Genomic DNA, 12,467 nt, shown 5'->3' with positions numbered 1-12,467 from the left:
TCTTGTAACAGCAATGCATTGTTTCTCTGGCCAGCAGCCGGCAGGTTGCGCATGGCATTAGAGGTTGCGCTCGTCCATACCCGCGCGCACGTACCGCCCCATTGTGTTTTACCCGCGTGACCACGCCCCCCTGGTAAAACACCTTGCGCCTCAGCTTTAGCACACCTGGCTCCATAAATCAAGGTGTCATGACTGTGCTAACTTGTAGCGGTTGCATACCCCCACCATGTGCACGGAGTTCACAAGTCGGCCGTGTCGCTCCTCCTCGCAGGGAAGCGAAGTGTTTGCTAGTGAATGCGAATGCAAGACGCCGTCGCGAGCTCCAGGGAAGGCGGTGGCCCATTTCAGTCAAGATGCACCCCTTTCGCGCCCGCTCACTTTCGTTACTCTCTCCGTCGTTCGCATCCACTCATATCACCCCCACAGTCCACAGCCATAGACGCCAGCACTGCCAGTTGGGCATTGCAGGATCTCGTAAAACGTCGTGCCAGATCTGCTTGCTGGCGCAGCCACACCCTACCACCTAGTTGGAGCCCGACTGCTGCGCACCTGCATGCGGCATGCGCCCATTCAATGCACGCGCCAGTGCGCTACAACTCAGCCATCACGCAGCGCCCGCAAAGCATGCAAACAAGTCCGTATGTCATCTAGGCTGGGTCGTTTCGTTCCGCACACCGCAACCTGGCCATGCAGATACGAAGGTACTGCCTGTGACTGTCCAAGTCCGCTGCAGCCTAAACCCTGGCAGCCAGCCCTTACGCAGGTTGCCCACCAGGCTGCCCATCAAGCATTTGGCGCGCCTCGGACCATGTCCAAGTCTGAGGTCGGTGTGCACCCGTCAGTGCAGTCGTGAGGCTCCCGCGCCGCTCCAGTCATGTCGTATCACTAATGGTCCTGCAGCGTGCGGGCCGCCAGCCGCCAGCAGCCCGCTTGCGCATGTTGCCGTCTGGGCTCACCACACGGCTCGTCAGACCTCGCTCCCGCCTCAGGCCGAGCCCGCAACACCCTCTGGGCTTCAGGTGTCCGCGCTTTGGTCCCGAGGCCCCAGCTCCGCTCCAATAGCAGGTCATACGTGATCCTGCAGCGTGCAAGCCGTCCAGGGTGGCGGTGTCTATGCGCTCGCCATGGTGCCGTCAGGGGTGGCTGACTCAGGGGTGGCCGAATCAGGGTTGGCCAAATCAGGGTGGCCGTCAAGAAGCGCCGTAGCATGCCGTGCAGCCACCACCTCCCGTCCTCCACCCAAAGCACACGACGGCAACACGCTTCACCACCGCTTGCCCCAACCCTTCACGGTTTCGTTGAACGGTACACGATTCGTCGTTCACGATGTGCCACCCAGCAGTCCCACACCCCGCTCACCAGCTCAATCTCCCGCATGTCGCGCAGGAAGTAGTTGACAAACTCCGCCGTCACCGACACCAACAGCGTGGCCAGCAGGATGGTGAGCCACCAGATCCAGTTGACCGGGAACGCCTGGTTCACTGCGTGGTCAGGGTGTTGTGCGAGCGAAGTGAGGGAGCCGTGGGGCTGTGGTCAGGACGAACAGGCCTGCCTACTACTGCGTGGAAACACGCTACAACGCGAGTGGTGGTGCAGACCCTCCGCTCGCTGTCCTGCCACTCCTCCGCCCTCGCCTCATCCCTCTTGACATCCCACACGGCGTCCTATCTGTTTAGGCCTGCTCACCTATGATGCACAACACTAAGTGCGTCAAGGAGGACGTGACCACGTAGTCCCAGCTCTTACGCGTGGCCTTCACCACACTGCACGCCAATTGCAACATCCAGCGGGGGGGCAGCAGTGTGAGCGTCAGCGACACCACGCGTTAGCGAGCATTTGGCCACACGGCTGGGCAATGCAGAGGAGAGGGGGCGGACGGAGTCATAACGTTTGCAACACACACGGCAGGATCGAGACCGGTGCCCGCCCCGTGCACATCACTACCAAATCTATGGTCCTGCACCAACACGCCTCCTAAACCTAGAGGCCACCTGGCCCCACACTCGGATCGCTGCAATCCACCACCCAATCCACCACCCACCCGTATGTGAGCCCTAGGCTACACAGGTAAGTCAAGACCATGGCCAGCCAGGCGCCTGGTGGAGGGGGGAGCCGATGGGCAGCAGCGGGATGGGAGGATGCGGGTTAGTGTTGGCTTCGACAGGATGTGGCTGGATGGGCGCCGTGCCGAGGGCGTGCGTGGGCGGCATACATTTGCGCCGACACCAGCGCAGCCGCTGCAACTGGGTTGTGCGTAGACCAACTGCACATGGCGTCTCCAGCTGTAACCCAAGGCAACCCGACTCTTCTGGCACCTCCGGGCGCAGCAACATGGAAGCTACCCCGCCAGTACTGACGCCGCGGCCTCCCAGAGCCCTCCCAGACGCCGGCACCCTTGACAGGCAACACCCCAAGCAAGGCACGCCAGCGTAAATTAGAAGCAGCCGCACAGGTCTTACCTAATGCTGCATTCCGGTGTGCCGGCGTGAACTCATCCTTCCGTATCCGGAAGGGGTAGGCGCCGAGCTCATGCCAGTCCACCTTCAGCGAGCCCACTAGAAGGACGCTCCACTGCGACCGTTTGGAACAAGCGTGAGCAACAGGGTCAGTGGGTGAGGATATTCTAGTGCTAGATGGACTCTAGATGGCTAGGTGTATCGTGCTGCGCGCCTGGCTATGGCGAAGGAGAGGGCGTGTGCAGAGGAGGGGCGGGGAGAGGCAGTGCCTCACCAGGTAGTAAATGAGGTAGAAGCTCGGCAGGTAGATAGCGAGCTTTTTGAGGATGGTCTTTGTCTCGCCATCCGCCTTCGTGCCCATTGTCTAGGCGTGGCCAGGCGACGCGCCCGCATTCAAGGGAGCATGCCCTGTCGCCCGCAAGCCACCCTCCTGGCTGGACGCTCTAGAGTTGCCTTAGATAAGAAAGGGGTGCAAAGGATTGATAACCCTGTGCACCAGACCCGCTATCGTTTAGGAGGCCGCGGCTTCCACAGCTGACCGCTCGTAAGTAAAAATGAAGAGTTTTAAGGTTGTAAACGTTCGGGATATTTGCTGCAACTAATTGCACTGACAGCAAGAGAACAGAAGAAGGACCGTCAAGTCAAATGAAGAACAAGCATAACGAGGAAGTCGTGCGTGCATATACATATGGAAGTTGTGCGTACTGTAAATATATAGTATAGTATTCATCACTGAGCACCTCTTGCGCGCACCGACTTGGGGCTGTCTCAACCTGCGTCGCCGATTCCGTTCACGCGTTCATTTCCATCAGTTTCAGGCTTTTATCGCACGTAAGAATTACAGCGCGCCCAGTACTGGGTTATCGACCCAGCCTTCGCGGTGAGCCTGGGCGAGACAAGGGCGATGTCGCGGTTGGTGGAGCTGCCAGGGCGGGGCATCGCGCTGGAGGTGGACATGCACACATGCCGCGCTGCACCAGGTGAATGCTTGAGCTCGGATGTTGCTATGCGCAATGGGGTGGGCGCGCGCGAAACCCTGGTCGGCACCTTCCGGGGCACCTTGCCGGTGAGCAGCGTGGAAGTCTTGCGGCCCTGCCAGCTGCGCCAGCAACCAGCGCTCAGACCGCTCACCGCTCACACCGCTCCTGTGTACACGCGTTCTCTGTTAAACCCACAGCGGGGCCATCTCGCGGGGAGGCTGGCAGAGCAGGCGGGGCAGCACCGGTCGGCACGTCTGCTGCTGCTACTGCTACTGCCACCGCCGCCGTTGACAGCCGGCCGCTACTGCTGGTGCTACACCCCTGGGCCTGGCTGGGCGGCTGCATGGACGACCACGTGGTCGTGTCCGTGTGCAGGTGGGGGGGGAGGGGGGCTGGGGGCACGTGGGCTTGGGAGCGGATTGGGGAATAAGCACAATGCACGATGCAAGCCCGGTCAGGGATGCGTGGCACCCGACAGACAATGAATGCGGCTGCTGATGGCAGCTGCGAAGGTAGCCTAGAGGTGGCTGGATTTTATCCACATCGCATGCCAACCTGGCACCATGTGAAGGAGCTTGAGACTCCTGCCTTGCTAGTCGTGCGCCAGCAGCAATGCGGCGCGCCGCCGGCGGTGCGGCCAGGGGCCAACAGGAGGGCGGGCCGCCTGCCGCTACCCCACGTGCCGTGACCCTGCAACGTGTTGCGCTGCACTGCGAGCTCCGCTCTCCCCATCTTGGATCCCTGCAGGGCCGCCATTGCGAGTGGGCTCTTCTCACAGGTGGTCCGATACAACATGCGGGGCGCAGGTGGGACGGGTGGGGCAGGTGGGGCAGGTGGGGCGTGTGGGCGCAGGTGGGGCGTGTGGGCGCAGGTGGGGCGGGCGTGTGGGCGCACCGAGGATGGCAGGGAGGTTGGGAGCCACGGGTTGAACTGCGTGCTGGTGGATACCGTACCGGTGCTTAGTTGGGTGTAAGAGTTTGGCGTTTTAGTTGGTAAAGCTGGGTGTGCAAACTTGTTAACGCGGCCACGCGCAGTGGTTGACCCAGCCCCTTTCACCAACATGTCACCAGCCCCCGTGCTGCAAACCCAAATCCTCCAAACCACCCAACCCTCCGCCGCGGTACCTCCGCAGGCCAGTCCGGCGGCTCCCGCGCCTTCTTCCCCTCCGCCGACGCCGACGACCTCGTGGCCCTGGTGCAGCACTGCCTGCTGCCGCCGCCGCCGCCTGGCGTCTCGCCGCAGCAGCCACTGCCGCAGCCGCAACAGCAGCCACAGTCTGCCGCTGCGGCCGGCGCTGGCTCACAAGGGCAGGGCGCTGGAGAGCACGAGCGGCAAGTGCAGCCCCCCAGCCAGCAGCAACAGCAGCAGCAGCCACAGCCGCAGCAGCAACAGCAGCAGCAGCAGCAGCAGCAGCAGCAGCAGCAGCAGCAGCAGCAGCGGCGGCGGATGGTGGTGGTGGCGTACAGCTATGGCGGGGTGGTGGCGGGCCGGGCTGTGGGGGCGCTGCGGCCGCACCTGGAGGCCTTGGCGCTCATCGCGCTGCCCATGGGTGAGCGCCTGAGCGGGTGGGGCAGTTTGTTTTACATCCACCCACCTAAACCGGCGGCTCAGGCCTGACCGCGGGTTGGTGGGGACTGGGAGGCGTGTCCATCGGTGCCGACTAGGCTGAGTTGATGGATGGACAAAGGGCTCTTCAGTGCGGGGCTTTGCTAATTTCAAGTAAACTTAGCTGGAGGTCGGGATTTAGCTGTGATGGCGGCGCAGCAAGCAAATCCATGAACCACATTTTCTTATTTTGCGTACAAGTCGCGTTGTAAACGTGTGAGCCCCCTTGTTCACTTGCCCGCAGGCACGCTGTGCCGCATCTTCCTGGGCTCTGGGCCCGCCTGGGAGGCGGTGTCTGGATCCGGATCCGCCGCCGCAGCCGCCACGGTGGCTGGCCTGCCGCGGCTGGTGTGCTGCGGCGAGTACGACCAGTTTACGGATGTACGGCAGTTGACGGCGGCGGTTGAAAAGGCCAACCGCAAGGACGGCGCCGCCGCGGTCGCGGCCGGCGTGCCTGGGGAGCCCGGCGGGGCCAGCGCTTCAAACTCTGCGGGCCATGCAGCTGCCAACGGCTCCTCTTCAGCAGCAGCAGCAGCAGTAGCAGCAGCCGGCCAAGCAAATTTGTCAGGAGGCGCCAGGCTTCCGAATGGCGCCGCCGCCGCCGCCATGCAGCTCGCCATCTGGCCCGGCTGCGACCACTTCTTTGGCAGCTGCCTGGATCCAGTGGCTCTAGCGGCGTCGGGCCTGGTGCCGCCGCCGGTGGCGGAGCTGCCGGAAGCTGCCGGTGCGGACGAGGCCGCTGGGCGGGAAGGTGGCGGATACCAGGGGGCCGGGCCCGTGTCAGCGGCCTACACGGCCAGCTGGCTCGCCACGCGGCGGCCGGCGGTGCCGCTGGCCGATTATGTGGTGCGGTGGCTGGGCCGCGTGTGCGCGGGCGGCGGCGGCGGTGGTGGGAGCGGGGCCGGTATTGGTGTTGGTGTTGGTGGTGCAGGAGGGGCTGCTGGGGACGAGGGAGCATGTTAAGCGGCGGGTGTGGTGGCGGGCGCGATTGGCGCGGGTTTGTGGAGGCGTGTCGGGTGAGGCGGGTAGGCTGCTGTGCTTCATGTCCGGGACACGGCCCCCGCCTGCCTGGTTTTGGTGCATGTGTAGATGTGATGTGGCTGCGTTGCATGGGATGGGGCCTGGCCTGGCGATGAAGTATGGCCGGGCTCAACGCGCATGGGACGTGTACAACTGTACAAGTACAAGAGCTGGGTGGAGGCGTGCCATGGGTGCCGGAGGCGGATGCGGCACTCGATCTGTTCTGAATTCTGCGCCGATATCATAATCCGTTCATCGCGCTGGCTTGAACACTGAGCTTATGCTGCATAGATAGTGCATTTGCAGCTTACGGGACAAACGTGCCACAACTCTGTCTGCTGACTTTCTTTCAATACAACTGAATAGTACATCGGAAGCTTTGAAATAACATTGGCAGAAGCGGCGAGGACCAGGCGGAGAAGATGGCTTTCCTAGTTGCTGCTAGGAGGTAAATGAAGGACCGCTGTTGTGTTCTACATGCCATTGTTTACAAGAGTATTACCATGGTACCATGATCAGTTTATGCTAGGGTGTTCGGGACAAAATCAGCTTTCCATCAAGCAGTCCGCACTCGCTTGCGGGTGTTTGTGTGCATAATGATACACAGGCAACTGAAAGGAGGTCTGTCATTAGCGGAGGTAGCGCTGCCAGTATCGGTGCTTGGCACCTGCACGCGCAGCAACGCCGTGTTTACTGAAGCGCTCGCGGGTTGCAGTGGCGCATCGCTTCATTGCAGCGCTGAGCAGCCATTGAGTCGCGCGACTAGCTATTCGGACGCGGGCGCGGGCGCGGCCGGAGTACCGGCGTGTGGCAGTGCGTCGCCCCGGCAGCCTTCCCCGGAGCCCTGCAGCAGCTCCGGCTCTCATGCCACCTTCAACAGCCTTGGCCGCTACCGCTCTCAGCATGTAGGCATCTCTCGAGGCGCCTCGGCCCTGTCCGCACTTGCGGAGGCTTCGGCGTCGCCATCCCCAGCGTCCAATCTTCCCCGCGGTCAACATCAACATCAGCAGCACCACCACCAACAGCTCCGAACCTATCACGCCTGGTACTATGGAAGCAAGCTGCGCAACCGGGCGATCTCGCAGGCGGAGTCGTTGGAGGAGCTGGGCGAGATGCTGGTGCGGGAAGGGCACAGGTGCGCGTGTGTGTGCGTCGTGCGTGTGCGTGTGTGCGCAAGAGCGCTGTCCAGGTGGGTGGACTGACGACAGTGTCAACTGAACACCAGGAACCACTCAAAAACATGTTACCATTGCGATCCATTCGGTGTTGTTGCAACCATGCCTCCCATTGCTTCGTATCCTGCCACCACCCCCGCAGGCTGGACCACGTCAACCTCACAGCCCTCCTGGCGCAGCTAAAGCGAGTGGCACGGGCGGCGGAGGAGGAGGCTGTAGCAGAGGCCACCGGCGGCAGTAGCAGCAGCAGCAGCAACAGCAGCAGCAGCGGTTCGTCAGCGGTCACGGCGGCGGCGGCTGCGGCGGCGGCGCGGGCGGTGCGGGTGCGGGTGGCGGAGCTGGCGGCGGTTGCGGCGCGGCTGGTGCGGCGGCGGGCCAAGTGGTGAGAGGCCGTGAGAGTGTTGAACTGCAGGGGCAGTAGTGGTAAGGGGTTGTAGATAGGGGTAGAGGCAGTTGTGGTAAGGGGTGGTAGAGTGAAGGGGCGGTGAGGTACAGCCACCACAGAGCCAGTGGTACCCGGGTGGAGGGCCGGGAGGTGGGTGGATGGCCAGGTGCTTGAGAAGGAACTATTAAACAGCGTGACAGGTGCCGCCTGGTGGCTGGCTAGCTGGCTGGCTGGCGTCACGACACGACACGACACGGCACATCAAGCACCCTCACACCATTCCCGTGTCCCGCGCATGCGTGCCCACTTCTTTGCCCACGTGCCCCCTCGTGCGCATTTCTGACACAAGCCCGGCCCGCCACTGCCACCCCCGCCACCGCCACACACACACACACACACCACCGCCACCCCCTCACGCTCACGCGCTCTCGCAGGTACGACCCCCGGCACGCGGCGCTGGCTGTGGCCCACACGGCGGCGCTGCGGCACACGGACGGCCGCCTGCTGCACGACATGACCGGCAGGGCGCTGGCCAGGTGGGGGCGGGGGGGCGGGGGGGGGGGGCAGAGAGGGGAGGGGATGGGTGGGTGGGTGGGGGCAGTGAGGGGAGGGGGAGAGGGAGGGGGGGGCGGTGGGCAGTGGGTGGGGTGGTGGGCAGTAGGTGGGGCGGGGCGGTGGGCGATGGGCGGTGGGTGGGAGAATCTGTTAGAAGCGCTCGATGGGGGGGCTGGCTGAGGCGGTCGGTGGCGTGGGGCGGGGCGGTGGGCAGTGGATGGGGGACTGGATAGGGCAGTGGCCGGGGCGAGATGAAGCATGTGCTTAGAAATGACTACCCACCACACACGCACATGCACACACACGCCTCTGCGCCCCATCCCCAAACCCCCAGGCTGGACGAGGCCTACAGCCGCGACGTGCTACTGCTGCTCCGCGGCCTGTGCGCCCACCAGCACATGCAGCAGCTTGCAGCCGCCTCCTCCCCCCCGGCTGTAGCAGCAGCAGTGGCACCCGCCGTGCCGGCTGTAGCAGGTGCCGGCAAGCCGTACGGCGGGGCGCCGGCGGTGCTGCTGGGGGGTGTCAAGGTGTTCCTGACGGCCAAGGTGCCTACCGGCCGCATGCCGCCCGAGAACCTGGCCGGGTGAGTGTGTGTGTGGGGGGGGGGGTGTTGCGGGTGGGGAGTTTGCGTGTGTGGCTTGCATGTTGGGGTTGCGTGTCAGGAAATGAAGTGTAGACCTGAGCGGGTGCGTGTTGGGGTTTGCGTATACAGGTTTGCGTGTGGGACTGGGTGCTTGTGGGTGTCAGCTGCCGAGTGGCTTGGTGGGACCTGCGGCACACACCCGCGGCACACACCCGCGGCGCCTGCATGCATGCATGCATGCATGCACGGCGTTGTTCATGCCTGCTAGCAGACCCGACCCAACCAAATGCCCGAACCTCCCGCCCGCAGGCTGCTGCGCCACTGGCGGGCCCTGGCGCCGCCGGGCCGCCGCCTGGGGCCGGCCGTGTGCGGCGTGGTGGCGGCGGACCTGCAGACCCGCACCGCCATCTACGCGCCGGAGCCGCTGGCGGGTGCGTGCGCGCGTGCGCGCGTGCGTGTGTGCTTGTGTGCGCGTGTGCGTGTGTGTGTGTGTGTGTGTGTGCTTGTGTGTGCGCGTGCTTGCTTGCGTGCGTGCGTGCGTCCTTGTGTGCTTGTGCCTGCTACAGTGTGGGCGGGTATTTGCTTGCTGCCGTGCGGATGGTCACGTGCTCACGTGCGGCCGGACGGGCTGCGGTTGTGTGTGTCATGTGGGCGTTGGGCGGGCTGTTGCCGACTGCGTGGATGCAGCTGGGGTGGCGTCTCAGGGGCTGGTGGCTTATGTCATGGTTTGTGCTGTCGGTCATGCGGGTGTGTTGGTCAAGAGGGCGGCCCCGAAGGCCTCGTGGCCCCGCCGGACTCATCCTCTGGTCCTGCCGACGCGGCAGCAGGCGTCCCATCCCACGAACCCACCACCAATATCACGTACGCAGTAGGTACATCTTGCTCTTTGATACGCAAAAACAACGCAGGCGTGTTGGCGACTCTGTCGGCCGAGCGACACGCGCTGCCGCCGCCGCTGCTGGACGCCGCGGCGGAGCAGTTCGCGGCGCACGCGCTGACACACGGCAGCGGCGCCGCCGCCGCGCGCTTCCTGGCGGCGGTGGGCGCGCAGCTGCGGCTGCAGCAGCAGGCTGCAGCGGCAGGCGAGGCCGCGGTGGCGGCGGCGGTGGCCGCGGTGGCGGAGGGCCCGGCGCCGGGCGGGGCGCAGTGGCTGGAGCAGCACCCGCGGCTGCTGCTGGCGTGTCTGGAGCTCATGACACGGGTGGGTGTGGCCGCGTGTGTGGTTACGCGCGCGCACGCATGAGGACGTGATGCTGTTGTGTGTACTGTGTCTCAGTGATGCTCCTGCTTCTTGGGTTGCGCCTGCTGCTGCCGACGCAACTGCTGCTGCCGACGCAACTGCTGCTGCCGATGCAACTGCTACTGCCGACGCAACTGCTGCTACTGCCGCCTCACACGCCACAGGACCTGTCGACCGCCAGCCTGGACCGCGCGGCTCGCTGGCTGCACGTCCTGGCGCGGATGCAGGCGCCGCTCGCCGCCGCCGGCACCGCGTCAGCAGCAGCAGCAGCAGCCGACGCAGCAGCCCCGGCACCGGACGCGGCAGTAGCAGGCGGCGGCGCCGCCCTGGCCGCCGCGTCCGCCGCTTTCGTGCGCGCTCACTCGGAGGCAGTGGAGCGCGAGCTGCCGCGACTGAGGCTGCCCGCGGCGGCAGCAGGCGCGGCGGCGGGGACGGCGGCGGGGGCGGCGGCGGGGACGGCGGCGGGGGCGGCGGCGGGGGGCGCAGCGGCGGCGGCTGAGGCGGGCCTGCAGCGGCTGCGGGCGTCGTATGAAGCGCTGCGGCTGCCGCTGCCACGAGGGCTGTGATGAGCGAGGATAGATAGGCAGAGGGCATCGCGGGTGTCGCGGCGGGCCTTGTTTGATCATGTGCTTCACCAGGTTTACTTGTCGTGCAGTCGTGGTGAAGTGGTGGGGTGGTGGATGGACTGGAGGGCAGAGGCGGAATCGCTTGGCGCCGGCACTGTGTGGCGACCAATAGAGCTGCATGGGGCCACTAGGGGCGGTGGGGCGGTGGGGCGGCCACCCCTCGGCGGAGAGGTTAGGTGGGTAGGTGGGTACATGCGTGGGCACACGACACACGTGCCGTGCCGGACGATGGGTAAGACGGCGCACCGTTTGTGGTTACTGTGCCGCCGCGCGCGTGACTGCAGCACATGTTGGCTGTAACTCTGCTGCGGTCGATTGAGCACAGCGTTCCCGAAGTCCGCGCTTTCATTTCGCCCTGCCGCCGGTTGCTCATCTTTCTTGAAGACTACACCGCAGCTGGTTAGCGTCCGCGCGCTCGCGCCACCGCGCCACGTGCGGCTGAGAGATGTGGCCGAGCGGTTATGATGCATGACGTTCTATCATAGATGCAGCTAGATGCGGTGGCCTGACCCTGCCAAGAAGTAAAAGCAATCCAGCATATGGTACATTGCACAAGTGCATCTCAAAAGGGACGGGCGCCAGCAGGTGTCTAACAGATAGCCGTGTTGCTGTGGCCGAGCCCAAACCAGCCTAACGCTGCTATAGTTCGTGGCCGTTGCTGCAATATTGCTTCTGGCGTCTTCCGGGGCCGAAGCAGGGCCGGTGGCGCACTGGCGCTGCGGCGTATGCTCGCCAAATGTGAGTTCGCCAGACCGGCCGCAACGCCGACGCTTGCTGCCGCGGCATCTCCCACGTGCGGCCGGGAGGCGTGGACAGCCGTCCTGGATGCCGCCGCCGTCCCAGTCCCCATCTCCTTTCCAACCCAGCCCGGCCCCGCCCGGCCCCGCCCGGCCCCGCCCAGCCCCTTCGCCTTTCCAGCCCAGCCCAGCCCCTTCCCGTTTCCCACCCAGCCCAGCCCTTTCTCCTTTCCCGCCCAGCCCAGAGCCACCCAGCCCAGCCCCTTCCCCTTTCCACCCAGCCAGGCCCCGCCCCGCCCCGCCCCGCACCAACGACACCGCCGGTCTGCTCCTCAGCCTGCCCCTACGGCTTCATCAGAGAGTTCTACTACCGTATGTGCATTCTTCCATGCACGCCTCGAACCAATTCGTGGAGCTGCCGAGCTGGTCGTGCCGTCCACGCTGGACCCGTCCACAAGGAGCACGGCCACCTACGCCTACTCCGCAGCCGGCGGCGCACTGGTGCGGGGCATTCCGCTTGGCTCGCCGCCGCCGCCCTCGAGCGGCGTGACGGTGGCCGTGTCGCGGGGGTGTGTGATGGGACAGTGGTAAGGCAGATTGGTAAAGTCCCGTAGGGTGCAGCTGATTCCCAACCCCCAGCAGATGGCAAACAATTTGCAACGGCAGGGCAGGAGTACGCGGCCAGTCGAACGCCGGAGTTGGCGCGTGATGGTGGCCGTGTCGCTGGAAGTGTCGGGTGGCGCTCCTGGCTTCGCGGTGTCGCTTGTGAGCACGGCGGCGGGTGGCGGCGGGTTGCTGCTGCCGCTGCCCACCGCAAGTGCCCCTACTGGCGGCATTGCCCTGGTGGCGCGCTGTTTCGTGGAGGGCATGCTCCTGGTACTGGGTTACCGGTATTTGGCGTACGGCAAGGAGGATCCAAACAGCCCGCTCCCGGTGACGCTCGCAAATATCTTGCCTCTGGACGGTTCCGCCAAGGCCGTGGATCACAGCCTGATGCCGGAAGACACGCGTGTGGCCTAGACCGCAGCCACAGCGCCTGGCAGCTAGCTCCGTCCAGCGCACCGGCAGCGGCAACACCGGCCCTGTGAATGCGACCCTCGACTTG

The 12,467-nt window shown here is 64.9% G+C and overlaps 3 protein-coding genes across 3 annotated transcripts; 2 read left to right on the top strand and 1 right to left on the bottom strand.

The window, feature by feature from the left end:
• Positions 1–29: 29 nt before the first annotated feature.
• CHLRE_04g217906v5 (uncharacterized protein) lies at positions 30–3,142 on the bottom strand. Its single transcript, XM_043061742.1, has 6 exons — positions 2,731–3,142; positions 2,460–2,571; positions 2,042–2,096; positions 1,687–1,763; positions 1,360–1,481; positions 30–1,078 (listed from the first exon to the last, which is right to left on the bottom strand). The coding sequence occupies exons 1-6, from the start codon at positions 2,815–2,817 to the stop codon at positions 1,067–1,069; spliced, it is 465 nt and encodes a 154-aa protein (XP_042924998.1). The 5' UTR covers positions 2,818–3,142; the 3' UTR covers positions 30–1,066.
• Positions 3,143–3,271: 129 nt separating this feature from the next.
• CHLRE_04g217905v5 (uncharacterized protein) lies at positions 3,272–6,187 on the top strand. Its single transcript, XM_043061741.1, has 5 exons — positions 3,272–3,436; positions 3,634–3,811; positions 4,184–4,242; positions 4,569–4,985; positions 5,286–6,187. Exons 1-5 carry the CDS (start codon positions 3,361–3,363, stop codon positions 6,002–6,004), a joined length of 1,449 nt encoding a protein of 482 aa, XP_042924997.1. The 5' UTR covers positions 3,272–3,360; the 3' UTR covers positions 6,005–6,187.
• Positions 6,188–6,251: 64 nt separating this feature from the next.
• Positions 6,252–10,937, top strand: CHLRE_04g217904v5 (uncharacterized protein). Its single transcript, XM_043061740.1, has 8 exons — positions 6,252–6,509; positions 6,669–7,196; positions 7,379–7,618; positions 8,056–8,157; positions 8,511–8,759; positions 9,069–9,190; positions 9,668–9,960; positions 10,164–10,937. The coding sequence occupies exons 1-8, from the start codon at positions 6,484–6,486 to the stop codon at positions 10,563–10,565; spliced, it is 1,962 nt and encodes a 653-aa protein (XP_042924996.1). The 5' UTR covers positions 6,252–6,483; the 3' UTR covers positions 10,566–10,937.
• Positions 10,938–12,467: the final 1,530 nt, after the last annotated feature.

This window comes from Chlamydomonas reinhardtii, chromosome 4, assembly GCF_000002595.2.
Source record: "Chlamydomonas reinhardtii strain CC-503 cw92 mt+ chromosome 4, whole genome shotgun sequence".
Classification (NCBI taxonomy): domain Eukaryota; kingdom Viridiplantae; phylum Chlorophyta; class Chlorophyceae; order Chlamydomonadales; family Chlamydomonadaceae; genus Chlamydomonas; species Chlamydomonas reinhardtii.
The sequence above is the reverse complement of the archived record's forward strand: the minus strand, read 5'-3'. Positions and strand labels throughout refer to the sequence as shown.

Bases quoted from the DNA above. Each gene is read 5' to 3' on its own strand.
- CHLRE_04g217904v5 (XM_043061740.1), top strand. From the start codon at position 6,484: ATGGCTTTCCTAGTTGCTGCTAGGAG. The intron at 6,510-6,668 runs GTAAATGAAGGA...AATGATACACAG, and splicing joins TTCCTAGTTGCTGCTAGGAG to GCAACTGAAAGGAGGTCTGT. The intron at 8,760-9,068 runs GTGAGTGTGTGT...TCCCGCCCGCAG, and splicing joins CCGCCCGAGAACCTGGCCGG to GCTGCTGCGCCACTGGCGGG.
- CHLRE_04g217905v5 (XM_043061741.1), top strand. From the start codon at position 3,361: ATGTCGCGGTTGGTGGAGCTGCCAGGGCGGGGCATCGCGCTGGAGGTG. The intron at 4,243-4,568 runs GTGGGACGGGTG...GTACCTCCGCAG, and splicing joins ATACAACATGCGGGGCGCAG to GCCAGTCCGGCGGCTCCCGC. The intron at 4,986-5,285 runs GTGAGCGCCTGA...ACTTGCCCGCAG, and splicing joins GCTCATCGCGCTGCCCATGG to GCACGCTGTGCCGCATCTTC.
- CHLRE_04g217906v5 (XM_043061742.1), bottom strand. From the start codon at position 2,817: ATGGGCACGAAGGCGGATGGCGAGACAAAGACCATCCTCAAAAAGCTC. The intron at 1,764-2,041 runs GTGGGTGGTGGA...ATTGGCGTGCAG, and splicing joins AGCCTAGGGCTCACATACGG to TGTGGTGAAGGCCACGCGTA. The intron at 1,482-1,686 runs GTGAGCAGGCCT...CTGACCACGCAG, and splicing joins CTTAGTGTTGTGCATCATAG to TGAACCAGGCGTTCCCGGTC.